This window comes from Trypanosoma conorhini, assembly GCF_003719485.1.
Source record: "Trypanosoma conorhini strain 025E chromosome Unknown Tco_14.4_contig_00421, whole genome shotgun sequence".
Classification (NCBI taxonomy): domain Eukaryota; phylum Euglenozoa; class Kinetoplastea; order Trypanosomatida; family Trypanosomatidae; genus Trypanosoma; species Trypanosoma conorhini.
In genome coordinates this window covers 1-16843 of record NW_021704511.1, presented here as the reverse complement: position 1 = coordinate 16843, position 16843 = coordinate 1, and the positions used below count along the sequence as shown (strand labels likewise).

At 54.2% G+C, this 16843-nt stretch overlaps 6 protein-coding genes across 6 annotated transcripts, besides 7 other annotated features; all 6 read left to right on the top strand.

The window, feature by feature from the left end:
• Positions 1-383: 383 nt before the first annotated feature.
• Tco025E_06332 (putative heat shock protein) lies at positions 384-2633 on the top strand (the record flags this gene model as incomplete). The annotated part of the gene is made up of 1 exon (XM_029373211.1): positions 384-2633. One exon carries the CDS (start codon positions 384-386, stop codon positions 2631-2633), a length of 2250 nt encoding a protein of 749 aa, XP_029226668.1.
• A 97-nt stretch (positions 2634-2730) lies between these two features.
• Positions 2731-2771: a sequence feature (A-rich).
• A 236-nt stretch (positions 2772-3007) lies between these two features.
• Positions 3008-3044: a microsatellite.
• A 489-nt stretch (positions 3045-3533) lies between these two features.
• On the top strand, positions 3534-5063 carry Tco025E_06331 (putative GTPase; the record flags this gene model as incomplete). The annotated part of the gene is made up of 1 exon (XM_029373210.1): positions 3534-5063. The coding sequence occupies one exon, from the start codon at positions 3534-3536 to the stop codon at positions 5061-5063; it is 1530 nt and encodes a 509-aa protein (XP_029226667.1).
• Positions 5064-5516: 453 nt separating this feature from the next.
• Positions 5517-5556: a microsatellite.
• A 7-nt stretch (positions 5557-5563) lies between these two features.
• Positions 5564-7414, top strand: Tco025E_06330 (putative diphthamide synthesis protein; the record flags this gene model as incomplete). The annotated part of the gene is made up of 1 exon (XM_029373209.1): positions 5564-7414. One exon carries the CDS (start codon positions 5564-5566, stop codon positions 7412-7414), a length of 1851 nt encoding a protein of 616 aa, XP_029226666.1.
• Positions 7415-8231: 817 nt separating this feature from the next.
• Positions 8232-8257: a microsatellite.
• Positions 8258-8309: 52 nt separating this feature from the next.
• Positions 8310-8356: a microsatellite.
• A 341-nt stretch (positions 8357-8697) lies between these two features.
• Positions 8698-10482, top strand: Tco025E_06329 (uncharacterized protein; the record flags this gene model as incomplete). Its single annotated transcript, XM_029373208.1, has 1 exon — positions 8698-10482. The coding sequence occupies one exon, from the start codon at positions 8698-8700 to the stop codon at positions 10480-10482; it is 1785 nt and encodes a 594-aa protein (XP_029226665.1).
• Positions 10483-10825: 343 nt separating this feature from the next.
• Positions 10826-10849: a microsatellite.
• A 785-nt stretch (positions 10850-11634) lies between these two features.
• Tco025E_06328 (putative OSM3-like kinesin) lies at positions 11635-12864 on the top strand (the record flags this gene model as incomplete). Its single annotated transcript, XM_029373207.1, has 1 exon — positions 11635-12864. One exon carries the CDS (start codon positions 11635-11637, stop codon positions 12862-12864), a length of 1230 nt encoding a protein of 409 aa, XP_029226664.1.
• A 187-nt stretch (positions 12865-13051) lies between these two features.
• Positions 13052-13080: a microsatellite.
• A 1030-nt stretch (positions 13081-14110) lies between these two features.
• On the top strand, positions 14111-16810 carry Tco025E_06327 (uncharacterized protein; the record flags this gene model as incomplete). The annotated part of the gene is made up of 1 exon (XM_029373206.1): positions 14111-16810. One exon carries the CDS (start codon positions 14111-14113, stop codon positions 16808-16810), a length of 2700 nt encoding a protein of 899 aa, XP_029226663.1.
• Between the last annotated feature and the right edge of the window lie 33 nt (positions 16811-16843).

Here is a 16843-nt window from a genome sequence, read left to right as displayed (position 1 = left end):
AAGTTGGATAAATTGGTGGTTGTTTCCTTTCCTTCAGGTTCCTTTTTTTTTTGTCTCCATCCTCTTCTTATGTGTATGCATGTTTTTTTTGTTGTAGTTTTGCCCCATTCTTGTCGCCTCTACCTCGGAGTGTTTTTGCGCGCGGTTTATGCCCCGCCGTTGACATGCCCTCCTTTTTTTGAACTCGTTTCGTTGACTTCTCTCCCCTCTCCGGCACACGACGCGGTCTTCCCCCGGACCGCCTGCAGGAAAGCGACAAGGGCACGCACGCAGCGTCTCTAGAACGAAAAACCAGCAAAAAAAACAACAACAACACAGACCAGGCATAACAAAGAAAGGGGAAATAATTAAAAGAAAAACATTGGGTATAAAAACTGTTAAGCATGCGTCGCGTCTATCAACGGCTCTGCCGGGATGCTCTCAGCCAAAGCACCTCCTCAGGCCGCGCAGCTTTCGCCGCGGCTATCATTACTCTCTCCGCTGCCCGTGGCAACTACAGCGGCGGTAATAAACTCTCTTCTTCGGCCCTGATCACTTCCATGCGGTTTTGCTCCACCTCGAGTGACTCAGCGTCGAAAAAGCCGGCCGACATCACCGACGAAGACGTTGTCATTGATCCATCGCCTGTGGGAAATGATAGGTCCACTGGCGTTGATGGGGCTTCCGCAGCGTCGACGAAGCCTAACGAAGATACCGAGCACGTAGTTGGGGAATCGGAGGTAATGGGATTCAAGACTGAGACACGGCAACTGCTGGATATTGTTGCCTGCAGTTTGTACACTGAGAAGGAGGTGTTCATTCGGGAGTTGGTGTCAAACGCCAGTGATGCTCTGGAGAAGCGCCATTTGTTGGAGATCAGCAAGCCGGAGGAGTACCCGCGTGATGAGACCGATGAAGCCCCCCTCATTGCTATTTCCTGCAACCAGAGCAAGAGTCGTTTTGTGATTCGCGACACAGGTGTCGGTATGACGAAGGAGGAACTTGCAGAGAACCTTGGTACTATCGCGGGTTCTGGATCCAAGGAATTTGTGCGCCAGCTGCAGAACGCTGCTTCCGGTGTTCAGGCGGCCGAAAAGATCATTGGTCAATTTGGCGTTGGCTTCTACGCCTCTTTTATGGTGGCGAAGCATGTCAAGGTCTACAGCCGTAGTGCGAAGAAGGGCAGCAAGGGCTATCTGTGGGAGTCGGATGGCACAGGCACCTTCACGATCGCTGAGTGCGAGGGGGTGGAGAAGGGGACGAAGATTGTTCTCGACATTAAGGACACGGAGCTCTCCTTTTGCACCCCTCAGGTGTGCGAACGAGTTCTGAAAAAGTACAGCAACTTTGTTTCGTATGAGATCACGCTTAACGGGGGGAAGGTGAATACGGTGGAGGCGCTTTGGATGAAGGAGAGAAACTCCATCTCCAATGAAGAGCATATCGATTTCTACAAATTCATCTCGGGTGCGTACGACAGCCCCATGTTTCGTCTGCACTATGCCGTCGATGCCCCCCTTTCCATCCGCGCCTTACTGTACGTTCCACAGTCTCACACTGAGAAGTACGGTGGTGGTCGTATGGAGAGCGGCGTCAACCTTTACAGCCGTCGGGTGCTCATTCAATCCAAGGCAAAGGGGCTACTTCCGGAGTGGCTGCGCTTTATTAAGGGTGCGGTGGACTCCGAGTCCATTCCCCTCAACGTCTCGCGTGAGCACACGCAGGATGGAAGCATGATGCGGCGTTTGTCGACGGTGCTCACCAAGCGCATCATTCGTTGGTTGGGGGAGGAGGCGAAGCAGGATCGACAAAAGTATGAGCGCTTCATTCAGGAGTATGGGCCCTTCCTAAAGGAGGGCGTCTGCACAGATCAGGTGCATAAGATGGAGTTGGCAAAGCTGTTGCGCTTTGAAACTACAAAATCAGACATCGATTACCCTCTTGTCTCCCTTGACGAGTACCGGGATCGCATGTTGGCAAATCAGACCCACATTTACTACATCAACGCCCCCACGAAGGAAATGGCACTGCAGTCGCCGTACTATGAGCAGTACAAGGAGCACGAGCTCGAGGTGCTCATCTGCACTGAGCCCATTGATGACTTTGTGATGCAGCACTTGGACACCTACGCAAAACACAAGCTCCAAAACATTGAGATGTTCGACGCCTCCCTTGACGGAAGTGTGCAGCACAAGAAGAAGCTGGAAGGCGACAAGGAAGACGTGAAGGTTGAGAAGCAGTTGACGGAGGCGCAGGTCAAGGCGCTAAGCGACTTCATTGCAAAACGTCTTGTTGGTCGTGTAGGCGTTGTGAAGTCTACAACCCGTCTGCGTGACAGTCCTGCCGTCATTGCGGATCACGAGTCGGCACAGATGAGGAAGATTTACCGCGTCACTGGACAGATGGCGGGTCCTCCTCCGAAGTACAACCTCCAATTCAACCCGAAGCATCCCGTCGTGCGGAAGTTGTACACGCTGTCCATCTCGCCCGCCGCGGAGGAGGTGGAGACGGCTGGGCTGCTTGTGGAGCAAATCTTCGACAACGCCGTCATCTCTGCAGGGCTGCTGGAGGATCCGCGCTCAATCGTCGCGCGTTTGAACAACATCATGGCCCGCATGGTGGAGAATGTGCCGGAACCGACGGCGGACAAGTAATTTGGGAGGGAAGGCACCCACCCGCACACAGACCTACGCTTGCACTACCGCAGAGATGCTGAAGAAAGTTGACGTGGTGCTTTTATTGTTGGTGCTGCTATTTTTTTTAATTTTCTTTTTCTTGTTTTTCTTTTTGTCCTCCCCTCTCTCCTTTCTACCCGCGACGACACCACCGACGGTACCGACGAAAGGCGATGAAAAGCAATGAGAAAAAAAAGACATGAAAGAGGGTGAAGCATTGAAGCGGACGGCGTGTCAGCGGGAACAACGAGGAACACAAACGGGCAACATGCATGAGACTGCTCTCCGCTGAGGGACACGAACTTAAGGAAAAGAAGAAACGGTGCTTTTATGTTTTTTTTTCTGTTTTTCACTATTATTACTATTACTATTATTATTATTATTATTATTGCTATTAACCATATCAAGAATACTGTTATCACAAGACACAGCGTGAAATTCGTTGAGAGAAGGGGAGCCGGCCTCCGGCGCAGGAGCTGGAATGAAGTGGGACTTTGGAAATGGGAGCCTTCAAAGAAGACGTTGACGAGATTGGGAATGTCGCATACGCGTGTACTCCCCAACACCAACCGAATCCGTCCTCAACTCTTTCCTCGTTCTTTTTTATTGCCGGATGCCCTCAAGTTTCCCTCCGTTTGAGTGCCAACGCAGTGCCCTCATCGCTAAGGAAACCGCTTTTACATGGCGTATTTGCAGCTTCGCTCGCTCGCCCGCCCCTCACTTCCTCCTTTTCCATGCCTTTTGTGTTCACTACCTGGACGCACCGTCAGTTCAATTATGTCGGAAGTGTCCCTTTTTTTTTGCCTTTGTTTCGTCTTTTTTTTCTTTTTTACTTCGGGGTTTTCCTCCTCTGCAGCACTGCTGCCTGCGCAGGGCCAAATGGGTGGGCATTCGAAGAAGCATGGGAAGGGTGGCGGCGGCGGTGGGCGCTACCGACCACCTGAGCAAAGAAAGAGGCTAACCAAGGATCCCGGAGTGCCCGACCTTAAGAAAGTGGCACAAAAATTAACGCGTACAGCGCAGAACCGTAACCGCAGTGTTTTTAGCATTCCCGCAGTGCGTGGGGCGGCCAACATTTCCTCAAGAGTTGCCGAGTTTGCTTCGGGGTCCGGCGGGCCTCCCCAAACTGGGGAGGAGCGCGTGGCTGCAGAGCGACGGGCCATGCGAACGCTTGCCCTTCAGTGCGCAGAAAAGGCACACCAATACGAGGTGCCCCAGCAGTGGATGGAGGAAACAGGCGGGGAAGATCGCATGTACGATGACGTGGATCGACGGGGCATGGACAAGTCCCTTCGGCGCTTTTACAAGGAGTTTCAAAAAGTGGTTGAAAACAGCGATGTGCTGCTTCAGGTGGTGGATGCCCGTGACCCACTTGGGTGCCGTCTGACCCTGTTGGAAAGGGCTATTCGTTCTCAGTTCGGTGATGAAAGGAAAAAGATGGTCGTGGTTCTCAACAAAGTAGACTTGTTGCCTTCAAAGGAAGTAGTGGACAGTTGGATCAACTTCTTTGAGTCACACGAAGGTGTGGCATGCATTCCCTTCACGGCGACCGCAAAAGGCACACTTGGCCACAGCTATGTTGCGAACATGTTCCGTCGTTTACGTGCATTGGCATTAAACGAAGAGACCGGGGCGCGGAAGTCTATTGTGGTGGGTGTGATTGGTTACCCAAACGTGGGGAAGAGTTCCATTATTAATGCTCTCAAGCAGAAACACGTGGTTGGGGTTGGTAACATGCCAGGGTTTACAACGGGCAACACGGAGGTGGAGTTGCGCTCGGATATTCGTGTGATGGACTGCCCCGGTGTCGTGTCTCCTGGTGAGGACAACGGTGATGTAGTGCTGCGCAACGCCGTAAAGGTTAGCAACCTTTCTGATCCCTTCACACCTGTGCAGCGGCTTATTCAGCGTTGCACACAGGTGGACACGGACGACGAACACAGCCGGCAGCTTCTTGCGGCAGGTATTCACCCCTTGGCCCTCTTTTACAATATTGGCACCTTTGACACGGGTGACACCATTGAGTTTGTACGCCTCGTCGGGCAACGACGCGGAAGGTTGCGTCAAGGAGGGACGATTGACGAGGAAGGCACCGCACGCATGATTTTGCAGGACTGGAACGACGGCCGCATTGCGTACTATACGCTGCCGCCCACCTCCGACCTCTTTCACCGCGAGACGCTGACAACGGCGGCCGAGGAGGACAACACCGCGCAGCGCACCGTGGCTGCGGTGGACGGGCTCTGTGGCCCACAGGTGGTGGACTCCCTCGCGAGTGGCCTGCAGTGGGAGGGTCTACCAACGTTTCACCTCTCATGGGGCAGGCGAGAGGGAACCGGCCGGCGGCGCGCGCGTTACGACAAAATCAACACCTCTGACCATGGCGAGGACGAGGATGTGGAGCTGTAGTGCCGCGTTCGCTCTGCCGCCCTTTGCGCTTTCTTCGAAGTAATAACAGCGAGACGCCGGCGGGACGCGCCGTTTAAAAGGGTAAAGAAGAAAAAAAAGGAGGGGGAGAGTGTAGGGAAACAGGCCCCAATGAAGGCAGGAGGAAAACGAAAAGAAAAGAGAAGGTCATGAGTGGAGGCGTTTTTGGCACGTGCGGCTTGCGCGTGGGGGTAACTCCCACGCGCACACAAAAAAATGTTTGTCTTAAAAAAAGAAAAAGAAATGAGCAGTTTCACTCGCCACATTGACGCCCCTTGCCGTAACGTTCTGACTCTTCTGCCTCGGTTCTCGGACGAACGGATGCGCATGCGGGCGGAGAGGCGCATCCGCAGAAGGCAATCGCGCGGAGGAGTGTCTAACAAGTAAAGCGAAGGAAAAAGGAAACGACTCGCAAGGAAAAAGAGGATCCAGTGGCACACAATCACACACGCACACACACATACACACAACCACATCGATAGATGTACCACGATATCACACCAACTCCAGCTGTGACGGTGCGGCGGCGTCAACGGCAGCGCCCTGCGGTTCGTAGTCACTACAAACTCGACGAGGTCGCAGCGTTCATTCTCGCTGGGGCCTCTGCTTCATCTGCCGAATCAACGCCGTTTCAACGCGTTGCACTGCAATTTCCCGATGAGCTACTTGAGGACGCCATTGCTGTGACGGAGATACTGAAAGGCCTCTTGTCCGAAAACCAGGGCTGCGCCGGTGGTGTGGAAATCTCCACCCATGGAGTTGAGAGAGACCGCGTAACAACTGAGGCGGTAATGGTGAATGACAAAAAAGTACGTCTTTTTGTCGTGGCTGATAACACCTTTGGATCCTGTTGTCCGGATGAGATTACTGCGCAGCACTACGGCAGCGACTGCATCATTCACTTTGGAGATGCATGCATGAGTCGGTCCACACGTATTCCAGTCTTTTATGTGCAGGACGAGTTCCGGTTTGCCGCTCTTTCAGCATACCCACAGGAGGAAGCGAGAGTGCTCTCAGTGCGTATTCTGCTTTCTGCAGTGAGAGTACTGCGGCGTCGCTTGAAGGGGATGTGCCACGCGTTGGAGGGAAAAGGGATTTCTGCAGTTGTTTCTTTGGTCGTTGTTGGGAGTCATCGCTCGCGGGGTATTGTGGATGCTGCCGCACGTCTTTGGGTAAGTGAGGCCCAGACAGCAACATCCACCGACAGCAAAGTGTTAGTTGAGTGGTGCAGATTCGACCCTGTTTCGGCGGCGACCCACATACCGGACGCGTCCGTGCCTTCTTCTTCTTCTGCAGGACCCTCATGGATTATCAACGGTGTGCGTTTCTCTCGTGCCGGCCCAAAAATAATCCAACGCTTTCTGTTTGTTGGCGCCTCCAGCGCGTTATTGCCGCTTCATCTTCTTAATGTTCACCAGTACAACCTCTTTCACCACCCAGAGGAGTTGCGGGAAGCGGCGTTTGATGCTGAGAACTCGCCTGCGCTCGCAATACTTGATGAGGACTTCGGTTGCGGTGCTGAAGGAGGTCCAAAGGATGCGGCACTGGGCAATGGTGATGACGATGACCTGCGGACGACGGACGCCGCAGTGGAGGCCCACTTGAACCGTAACGACAGCAAACTCGCTGCGATTCAAGCAACGTTGAGCAAGCGGATGCGGCAACGCGCGTTCAACATGGAATTGATCCGCTGTAGTAGTGCGGTGGGAATTGTTGTGGCTTCCTTGGCGATTGAGGGTTACTATGAAACGACAATGCTGCTCCATCGACTTCTCCGTGCCCATGGAAAGCGGGCGTACATTATTTATATTGGGCATCTAAACAAGTACAAAATCGCTAATTTTGTGGACACGGTAGACTGCTTTGTCTCGATCGCCTGCCCGAATAGCCGTGAGAGCCATTTCCCTACCAAAGAGGATGATTTTTCAAAGCCAATTGTGTCTCCCATTGAGGTTCTACTTGCCCTGCGAACGGAAGACTGTGACGCACCGCTCTTTGGTCATCCGGCCGTATACAGTACGGCGTTTGACTCCGTTCTTCCGCTTCTGCGCGAAGCCATGCAGGCAGTGGAGGTTGCGCGCGCTGAAAGGAATACCTCCACCGTTGCGGTGCCAATGGAAGGCGGGGGTGGCGCCGCTTTGATTCGTGCGTCTGCTGGCGTGGTTGCCACTCAGGGCGCTAATGGGGCCTTGGCTCGTCTTCACGAGCGTACCTTCGTTGGATTGGATCCGAAAAAGGGACAAACACCCGTGCAGGGGGAAATACTTGAAGGACGCCATGGGATTGCGCGTGGTTACGCCACTGAAAGGGAACCGCAGGTAGGGAAGTCGTAGACCCCAATTGGTGTGCCGCCCCAAATGCACACCGCCTACCCCCACCGAATAAACTGGACTGTCTCCGTCTGACCCCAACACCCACAGTAACCCGTTTCTTGCGGTTGCTGATATCCATAATATGTGGGTGCCTTATGAAGATTTGCATCACAGTTCTTCTCAATGTTTTTTTTTCTCTTGACTGTGCTGTTGGGGGGTTTCTGGGTAATTGACTGTTGTGTTACTTCCTTTGCTGCCTCTCCCTTGTGCGTTTGAGGTCGTTAGACTCCTTCTTGCCGCGGTAAATCTCTTGTTTGCGCTCGCGGGACCGCTCTCCTTTTGAAATTGGGGACGGCGGAGCTGCGGAACTGACGGAGACAACCAAATAGGCTGTTGCTTCGCCTGTTGTCGCGCTTTCCCGCGAGGAGTTCGGGATGAAGAGGGAGAGGCGTGCCGTCCATCGCATTTAGCAACCGCGTTGTGGAATAGAAAAGTGGATAAATTTTGTTCCGTGCTATCGCGTTGCCTTAGCGGTGGAACCGCGTGCCAGCACACGCAGCAGTCGGCGCACACACGCCTCTCTGGCCAGAGCCGACAAGACATGCATGAAACCCCCGTGCCGTGTTGTTCCTGCTCTCGGGCGCCGCGCAAACGTCGAAAGCGTCTTTGCGGCAGCCCCGCCCAATTAGACCGGAAATGTCACTTTCGCGTTTGACCCTCGCACGGCTGTCGCGCAGTGTTCCTGACATCGGGAGTCAAACCGATCTGACGGGATCGGAGTCGGAGGTTGGGAATCCACCGGAACCGCGCAGAATCGCCAAGGCATAGGCGTTTTCTCTTATTATTATTATTATTATTATTATTTTCTTGAGTGCTGCGTCTGTAGTGCTGCCCGATGAAGGGGGTGGTGCCCGAGAAAAAAATAAATAAAAAATAATAATAATAAATAAAAATAAAAAATAACATTTTCGTAGACACCGTTCTAGGGCTGACGCAAGGTGGCATGCCTGGCCCACAATGAACCTCAGAAGCAGTCAACTGTGCCGCATTGCCATTGAGGGCCCTATTTCATTTGCTTAGTGAGGTCTTCGTTTCCTATCGCTTTCCACCTGCTTTTTTTCTTTTTGTTAGCTTTCCTTTTCCCGCCTTGAGGTTCTTGCTATTCTTCGTCGGGCTTTTCTAAAATTTTGCTCTCTATTACCGCTTATGTTTTACCGCTACTTGTGCTGCTGTGTGCTTCTGTCTGCGTTCCACTCAACGCATCTCTTTTTCGTTACCTCTGACGGTCGCAATGACTGCGCACGATGGCTATGACTCGCTCCACTTGCCTCATTTCAAACCCTCTTTGGGGGGAACTCTGCCCGTTTTTCTTCTTGGGTGGGTCGCCGCACAGAAGTCTCTCGCTCGCTCAGAGTGAGGCGAGAGGGAAGCAAAAGCAACAAGAAAACAAGCAACTAGGGCCAGGTTTGTGGCTCATGCTGAATGGTGCGTGGCTGCTGGCGGACCTTGACGGAACGCTTCTGAGCACCCCGCACAAGGCTAAAGGACAATATCAATCGCTGGAGGAAAGCCCATGTTTCGCCGTCATTAAGCGATGGCTTCTCAATGGAGGCAGTCTCTGCATCGTGACGACCGCCGACACGCGCGTCTTTGACCAGGTGTATGCGCCGCTTCGCTCTATTCTAAGGGATGCCGATGGTCGGAATGGAAGTGGAGAGCTGTTACTAAGTCTTTACACAGGCGCCCTGCTATACCGTTGCACGGTAAATGATGTGGAGGTCGTCCGCGAGTACACCGAGGCGATGCACTGCGCCACGCGTGAGGCGGTGGAGTTGGCTGAATTGTACGGTTTGCCACTGAAACAGGTATACGTGCCGAAGGTTGGCCTTGACGGCACAACCCGACCGCTGTTGACGAAGTGTGTGAAGGGAACGTGCTTCTCCGTGGACACCTCTCGCGCTCTGCTGGCGCAACTGGAGGAAATCTTTATTTCTCTTCTGGAGAAGACGCTGGGAGGTGACCGTGTTTTTCTTGCGGCGCTTGAGCACCTCTCGGCACGCTATAAGGAGATGTGGCGTCTGCTGCTAGGGTACCTTGAGGCGCAGTGCCGACGCCATGGGCCGCCTTCAGCTAGCGCAGCCGAGGCTGTCGCATGGAAGTGCGATTTTCTGCGGCAGCGGCGATGCTTGTTCACGGAACTAGGCATCATTCGTGTTGAGCTTGCGGAGTCGCCGGTACTACCGCTGGCAACAACGGAACGTAACGCGAGTGAGGAGAGCACACAGCTAACGTCGAAGTGTGTGTCGCGATCACTCGACGACGACTCTGAGCTCTCGCGAAGGTTTGCGCGGGAGATGATTCTCCTGCTTTGTCCCGGGAGTCGGTGTTCCCACGACGACCACGACCAAGTTTCTGGTTGCGGCCCGCAAAGGAATGGCGATGTGGCGCAAGTGATTTTTCTGGGCCTCCCTATTCGACTTTTCACGTGCCTCTTTCAACGCCACTTTGAGGCCTTTGCCCGCCTCGGCGTGACGGCGATGCCGCAGCCAAATAGCGTTGTCTTCTCAAAGATGGGCATTTCAAAGTCGACGACTATTCGCTACCTTGTCGGGCCAGCACTTCTCAGCGGCCACGCTGGTGTTCCGCGACAGCAACAGCGCGGCAAGGCATCGTCGCTGCGTGGTGTGGTGAATCTCACGAGGGCCGTTGCGATCGGTGACAATCCCCACACCACAGATTACGAGTTAACTGTTTTCCCGCGGTTGCCATTTGTTTCTGTGGAGATCGCCGCAAAACGGCGTCGGCGTCACACGCGTATTTCTGCATCGGCGGTGGTGCAAACAACCCCACGGCAGGGCTTATTGATGGATGATCGCCTGCTAAAAAATTTGCTTTACGTGGGCGGAGAGGAGGACGGCAGTGCCATGTTTCTTACGGGGCTGATGGACAGGCTGCGGGTTCCATCGCTTGGGGGAACCAGGCGTGAGGCGCTGGGGCCGTCAGCAGAGCCGGCAACCTTTGCGTCGGCCGTAGCTGGGGCCGCCGCGGAGGCATTTGCCAGAATGAGTGGCTGCTCCTCCCATCTGTAGTCTGCACACACAGACGCAGGAAGCAAAGAAAGAAACTTCAAATACGTGTTCTGAGTTTGGTTGGAAAGTGCTTTTCTAGGAAAGGGAGCGACAAAAAAAAAAGAGCTGTGTGAACGTAAAGGAGCATGCAATGAAATTTCCTCGTTTATGGAAGTAGAAGAGTGTTTCATAACTCTCGTTGTGTCTTCACAGTAGCTTGTGTTTTTGCCTTTAAAAATGTGACACCATACTTATTATGTGTCTTTTTTTTTTATTTCCACGGTGGCCATCCTCAGCTTCGTCCGCGCCTTGAGGGGTTGAAGGCACATCTGCCGCGGTTATATACCAAAGGTGAGCAATAAAAAGAGACAGAGAGAGAGGGAGAGAGCGGCGGAGTGGTGTGCGCTGTTAACAGCAGGCGCAAGCAAATCCATTGCAGCAACAGACGTCGCAAAATTGAGGTTGACTGGAGGAATAAGTGAAAGAAAGCGGCCGTCTCGTGAGGAAGTGAATTTACTTACCCACGCAAAGCGTCATTATTATTGTTATTTTCCACACAGGGCAAAAAGTGGGTGCGCAAGAAGAAGCGGGAGGCAAGGCGGCAGAGGGAAGGAAGGGGCAGAGACTGTGGGCAGAGTTATGAGCACGTGTCGCGTCTGCCGCCCTGTTTTTTTTTTTTTTTCTTGTTGTGGTGCGTATCAGCAGGTCTTTCTACCCGTCAAAAAGATGGCCCTTGTGGGCTGCGGGGGGACGCTGCTCGGGCCCCATTGCAGGCATGAGGTGTCGTGCGCGTGGGAATTGTGCACCGGCAGCCCCTCCGACCCCGGTGCGTCTGACGGCGGAAGTGACGGCCTTCCCCTGGCGGGTGCGTGCGTGCAGCTGCACCTCCGCCAACGTCGTTGCGTAGCGAGAGACGTGGAGTCCTTCTCTTCGCCTTTTCCACGAACTCTTTGGGTGCACAGGTAACGCAAGCGTATTTGTCAAGCGAAGAGCAACTAGGGAAGCAGAGGGAGAGGCAAGGGGCAAGCAAAAACAACAACAACAACGTAAACCACCAGAAGCTACAAAAAAAGAAGAAAAGAAAAAGGAGTGAAGACTCACACTGCGTGGGAGTGCTAAAAATACGTGTATTTGCGCAAACACACTTTTTTAGCTTCAAACCACAAGGCGCAGATGTCGGCTGATCCGGTTAAACGTCTTGAGGAGCTGGAGGCTGAACTCCGTGCCCGCAACGAGGCGCTTTCCTCACGCATTCAATCCCTCCTGACTGAGTCGGGCGACAGCGAGCTGCCCGAACTACACGTGCTACGCGAGGATCGTGTGAGGCTGATTGAGGAGATCCAGCACAACAAGGATGAGGGAGACGCCTTGTTGCTGCAGGTCGAGGGAAACGGGGAGGTCGCTTCCCTGTACCGTGTTGCTGCCCGCGTGCAGCGCTTTGAGGAATTTGCCGATCGCGCCAATAACTACGTGAAAACAGTTCTCCCAAATGAAATTGAGCGTATCGCTGAAGCCGACAGGCTCCACTCCGACGACGAGGTGGCTGCCTACATCAAGGACCTGCAGACGAAGCGCGAGGGGGAGCTGAAGAAGATCGCCTTGCTAAAGGAACGAACAGCGAAGCGGGCGCAGGACATGCGCAATGGTCCACGCGTTGAGCACGGAGAGCTGAACGCCCTGAGCCGTGTAACGAAGGCCAAGGAGGAAGAGCTGGACAAGGAGACCAGGGATACGCAGGCATACACCGATGAGGCGAAGGCGAAGAAGTGTGAGCTGCTTGCGAAGATCAAGGAATTACGCCAGGCAAAGTCCAAGCTTCAGGCGGAGCTTTTGGATAATAAGCATAAAAATGAAAAGCTGGTGAATGGGATAAAGACCCGCATCCGTCACGCGGAGCTCTCCAACACGCGCGATGTCCGTGTATGCCAACAGCTGAATGTTGGCAATGCTGCACTCACGACCAACGCACAAACCCTGCTTGGCCAGCTGAACGTGGAGCACTACGGCATTGAGGGCGCACCGTCGGAGAACGCATTGCTCACGATGCGTAAGGAGGAGGTGAAAAGGGCATCAGCCGCAGTATCGAACAACCGCAACAATAACAACGGTACCTCTCAGGCGGCCAACGGTACCTCTCAGGCGGCCAACGGTGCCTCTCAGGCGGCCAACGGTGCCTCTCAGGCGGCCAACGTTGACGTTGACATAAACTCGAAGGGAGCCTACCAGCGCCACGGCACGCAGAATTCTAACGGGTCCGCCTCCGCGGCATCGTCCCGCCAACAGCTAAACGCAGCCAAAACACCATTGGAAGAACTGAAGCGGACAGAGTCGCAGCGCGGCGATGAAGCCGCTGTACAGGAAAACCTGGACAAGCGCCGCGAGGAGGGAGAAACTGCCCCATAGTCTCGACGCCTTTCAGGGCAAGCGTCGCAGGGGTCTGAGCACTCGCATCCACGAGTGGGCTCCGTGCACTCCGAGGGCTGGAATAAGCGTTAAGGCAGCCGTCACACAGCTCGCGGGATTCGGGCATCCACTAGAATGGACATGTACGAGGGGCGCAGCCGCGGCGAAAAGCCGAATTTGAAGAGACAAACAAGAAAAAAAAGAAGAAATAAAAAAGCAGACTCAGGCGAAAATTCAGAACAAAGAATCAACGGCAACCAAAGGCAGAGAGGGGAATGGAAAAAAGAAAAGAAAAAAAGAGCGGCAAAGGGGGAAGGAGGGGAAGCCATTACAACCGCAGCAAGGAGAAAAGTAGGGGAAAGGATGACAGGCTGGGAATGGGATAGAAGACACGCCTTCTTTGGGGCCCCACCCACCAATCGGTACCAAACATCACTCCCGAAGGCAAAAAGAACGGGGCGCGCGGTTCTAGATGCGTCTTCTTTTATTTTTCTTGCTTGCAGGTTGCTACGGCAGGAATCTGTCCTTTCACTTTCCCGCTTCTTGGGGGGGAGGGGGGTGTTTCTTCTTTTATTGTTATTATGGATAGTATTTTTCTTTTGGTGTGTTTGGACGGCAGCTGGGCCCTGTAATGTTTCCTGTGATGACGCGCAACTCTGCCGCCACCCCACTGCCACTTACACTTTTATGCACAGTGATTTTTGCAACGTGGATAAAACAGGCATGCGCTGTTCTCCTTCCGGTGTGGCGTGTGTTCGTTATTCGCTCTTCGTTCTGGCGCATTTTCCCATCCCCTCCTCGCTTTATTTCCTCGCAGGGAGTAGTTGAGGGCATTTCCGCATGTGTGTCAAACAGCAAATGAGGGAAGAAAAGCCAAATGCGTTGATGGGGGATTGGGAGCAGGGGAGCGAGAACTGTGTACGAGTCATTGACTAGAAGAAGAACAAGAACGCAGGAGGAGGGGGAGAAAAGGAAAAGCTAAATTGTGTACGTGTGCGGCTCTCTTGTGTATGTATCTCCCGCTGCCCAGCTCCACTGTTTGTGGCCGTGACTCTCAAACTCGCGTCAATCTCTTCTGCTACTCCGGTTCCGCTAGGAGAATACAATCACCGGCAAAAACAAGTGCTTAAAACTTTTCCTCCACCCCTCTTCTTTTTTTTTCCGCTTTTTTTTTTGTGCGTCACGCCGTGAAGGGGTGGTACATGCGGGTGGTAGGAAGAGGGGAATTCGACTCAATTCCGCCTTCATGTTCATCACCGAGGAGGTTTTTGCGTGCTTCCGCGGGTGGCGTCAGGACGCGGTGGCCAGCGCATTTTTTGCAGACAATGAGGACGCGTTGTTTCTCCTTTCGGCGATGAACGCCGTTCCTGGAGTTCTGAAGGCGCAAGAACCCGGCGAGTCCACCACGGCGCTTGAGTTGCACACACGCTGCTGTCAAGGCTCTCGGCTTCTTTTAGAGCCGGAGCGTCTGCTGCTTCTGCAATTACTGCAATCCCCGTCACTCATTCAGGTAGAGAAGAAGACCGATCTTGTAGACAACGCCAAGGACACGGGTGAAGCCCCGACGGGGGAATTAACGGATCCAGACGGAAGGAACATCGTCGATCGCCTTCTACGCGATCTTCACTTGTCATCTTGCTGGTGGCGTCAAGGGGAGTACGTGTGGCAGACGCTAAAGACGTCCCACTTCTCCTTGACCGGCACGTCTATTATTCGTCACCGCTGTGCCGCCGTTCTGGTGACGGATGCCATCTCCGCCTCCCCACAGGGAGCGAGGCTAACGCCCACGCCTGGGGGTGGGCCCAGTGCCGTGAAACTGCTGCTCCCTAGAGGGTCACCACCGTCGTTTATTCGCAGCGCACTGATTTCGCCGCTAGTGGAATGCCTGCGTACGGGAATGGCGCAGCCCTCAATTCGCCTGACAGGCAGCGCACCGATGAGTCTACTGCGGGTTGTTTTTGCCCTAAAGCGGACACGCTCCTCTGAGGAGAACGAGGAGCACAGTGGCGACGAAAGCGAGGACCTTGCGCCCTCCGTCTCTCTCGTACTCGCTCTCCTCGGCTACACCGTGTCGCAGACAGGGACCCACAACGCATGCGACGCAGGTGAGAAGCACAAGGCGTGGGAGCAACTTTTTGCGGATATACGATGCCATTTCTGTGGTGGGAGACCCCAGCGAACCTTTGAAAAGGTGGCAGCTGATGCGGCTCAAGATCCACCGCCACCACTGGGACAAATGGCAGCGGAAGAAGTCACGGAGGGAGATGGCAAGACAAGCCGCGAGAGGGAGGAGGTTTTATTGCCCGCAAAGGCAACTAGTTTAGATCGCCCCGCGCAAGCAACAGAAAAAGCGACACCACAACAACCGAGTAATGAGAATGAGCAGGAGAATGTACAGGCACAGTTTGCCGTCGTATGTGGCGAGGACGAAGCCACGGCGTCTTCTCAGATCCGCTCCCATTACACACTTTATTTGAGTGAAGAGGAGAAAGTATCCGGTCACCACGGCGCCTGTCCTTGGAGGGCTTTGTTTCTTCTTCCTGTTCTCGCCGACGCCATTTCCTCCTCTCCCTCGAAAGAAGTGGCTTTTGAGCTCTGCAACGCCGACGAGGCGGGAGGATCTTTGCGGATGTGCTTTAAGCTGCCGGAGGTGGCAAAATTGATGGAATGTTGGAGACGCAGTGTGTACGCCGAGTCGGTTTGGAGGGCGAATTACATCAAACATCCATTGCCGGCGGCTTTGCTATCGGTGATTCCACCCCCTGCCGATTCAAAGACGGAGGCGTTTCTGGCGGAGTTGGCGTCCCGTGGCGCGGGGGAGGAGAGTCTGCAACTGAAGCCCCTCATACCCCTCTTTGATGACCGCAGCCGCTGGGAAAGTTACTTTCGCGTAGCCTCCTTCCTCAAGGCTGCAGCTCCGGCAGATCACGGGGGAGGTGAAGGACGCGCGGGGGATGCGATGGAGAGTAACAAGCCTCTTAAACTGGAGGGAGTCGGACACTGGAAGGCGCTCTACGACATGGGGCGTCGCTGCATCTTGGCAGCGGTGGACGAGGCAAGCCAAGAAACGGCTGTGGAGTTGTCAGCGAAATTCAAAGAACAGTATCAGCAGTATCTGCAGCAATGCGCAATGGGAGGCCATACAACTTCGCCGCTTGAAGGAGTAATGGGTAAGCTGTTTCACTCACTTCGTGAGGCGTTGAACCTCGACTCGCCCAACGGCAGCAAAGCTTTCCTCGATGGATCATATCAGGAGCCACAGATCCCTCTGCAGGAGCAAAAGCGTGTTCACTCGTTTTTAGACGCACTTGACGACGTGGTGGAGAGGGTTACCCAAGAGCCTCTCTTGACGCAACCTGCGGATCCAGTCAAGCACCACGTTTTATCCCACGCCAACAGCAGTGATAGCTACCCGAGGAAAGGAGGTGTCAGCAGGGCTCAGCACAAGCAACAACAGCAACACCAGCAGTATAAGCCACAACACCACCACGAACATCAACATCACCATCACCATCAGCAGCAGCAGCAACAACAACAACAGCAGCAGTGGCTTTGTCAACAAGGGCTGCAGCCGCCTTGGGGGCAGCAAATGGTTTTACCGCCTTCTCCCGCACCAGAGGGCGTTTTTCCTTTTCCTGCCATGGGGCACGTAGGTGGTGTTCTACCGACGCCAATGCCACTCTTGCAACAGCCGCAGCAACCGCCGTTTCAGCCGGCTGTGCAAGGCCTCCCCTTTCCTAGCCTTAACCGGAACGCGGTGCTCGGTATAGAATCTGCGTGGCCCATGGACACCCCGTTCATGCAACGACCCACTGTCATGGGGCAAGCTCGAGCGCCGGCTCTTAACCCTGTGCCAGGGCGGAAAGGTGGGCGCGGTGGGAATTCTCGCAGTGGCAGGGGTGGTGGGCGAGGGGGGCGAGGAGGTGGAAACGCATTTAGGGGGTGAAATTACGGAATTGCTTTCCTCCTTCCCCTTCAC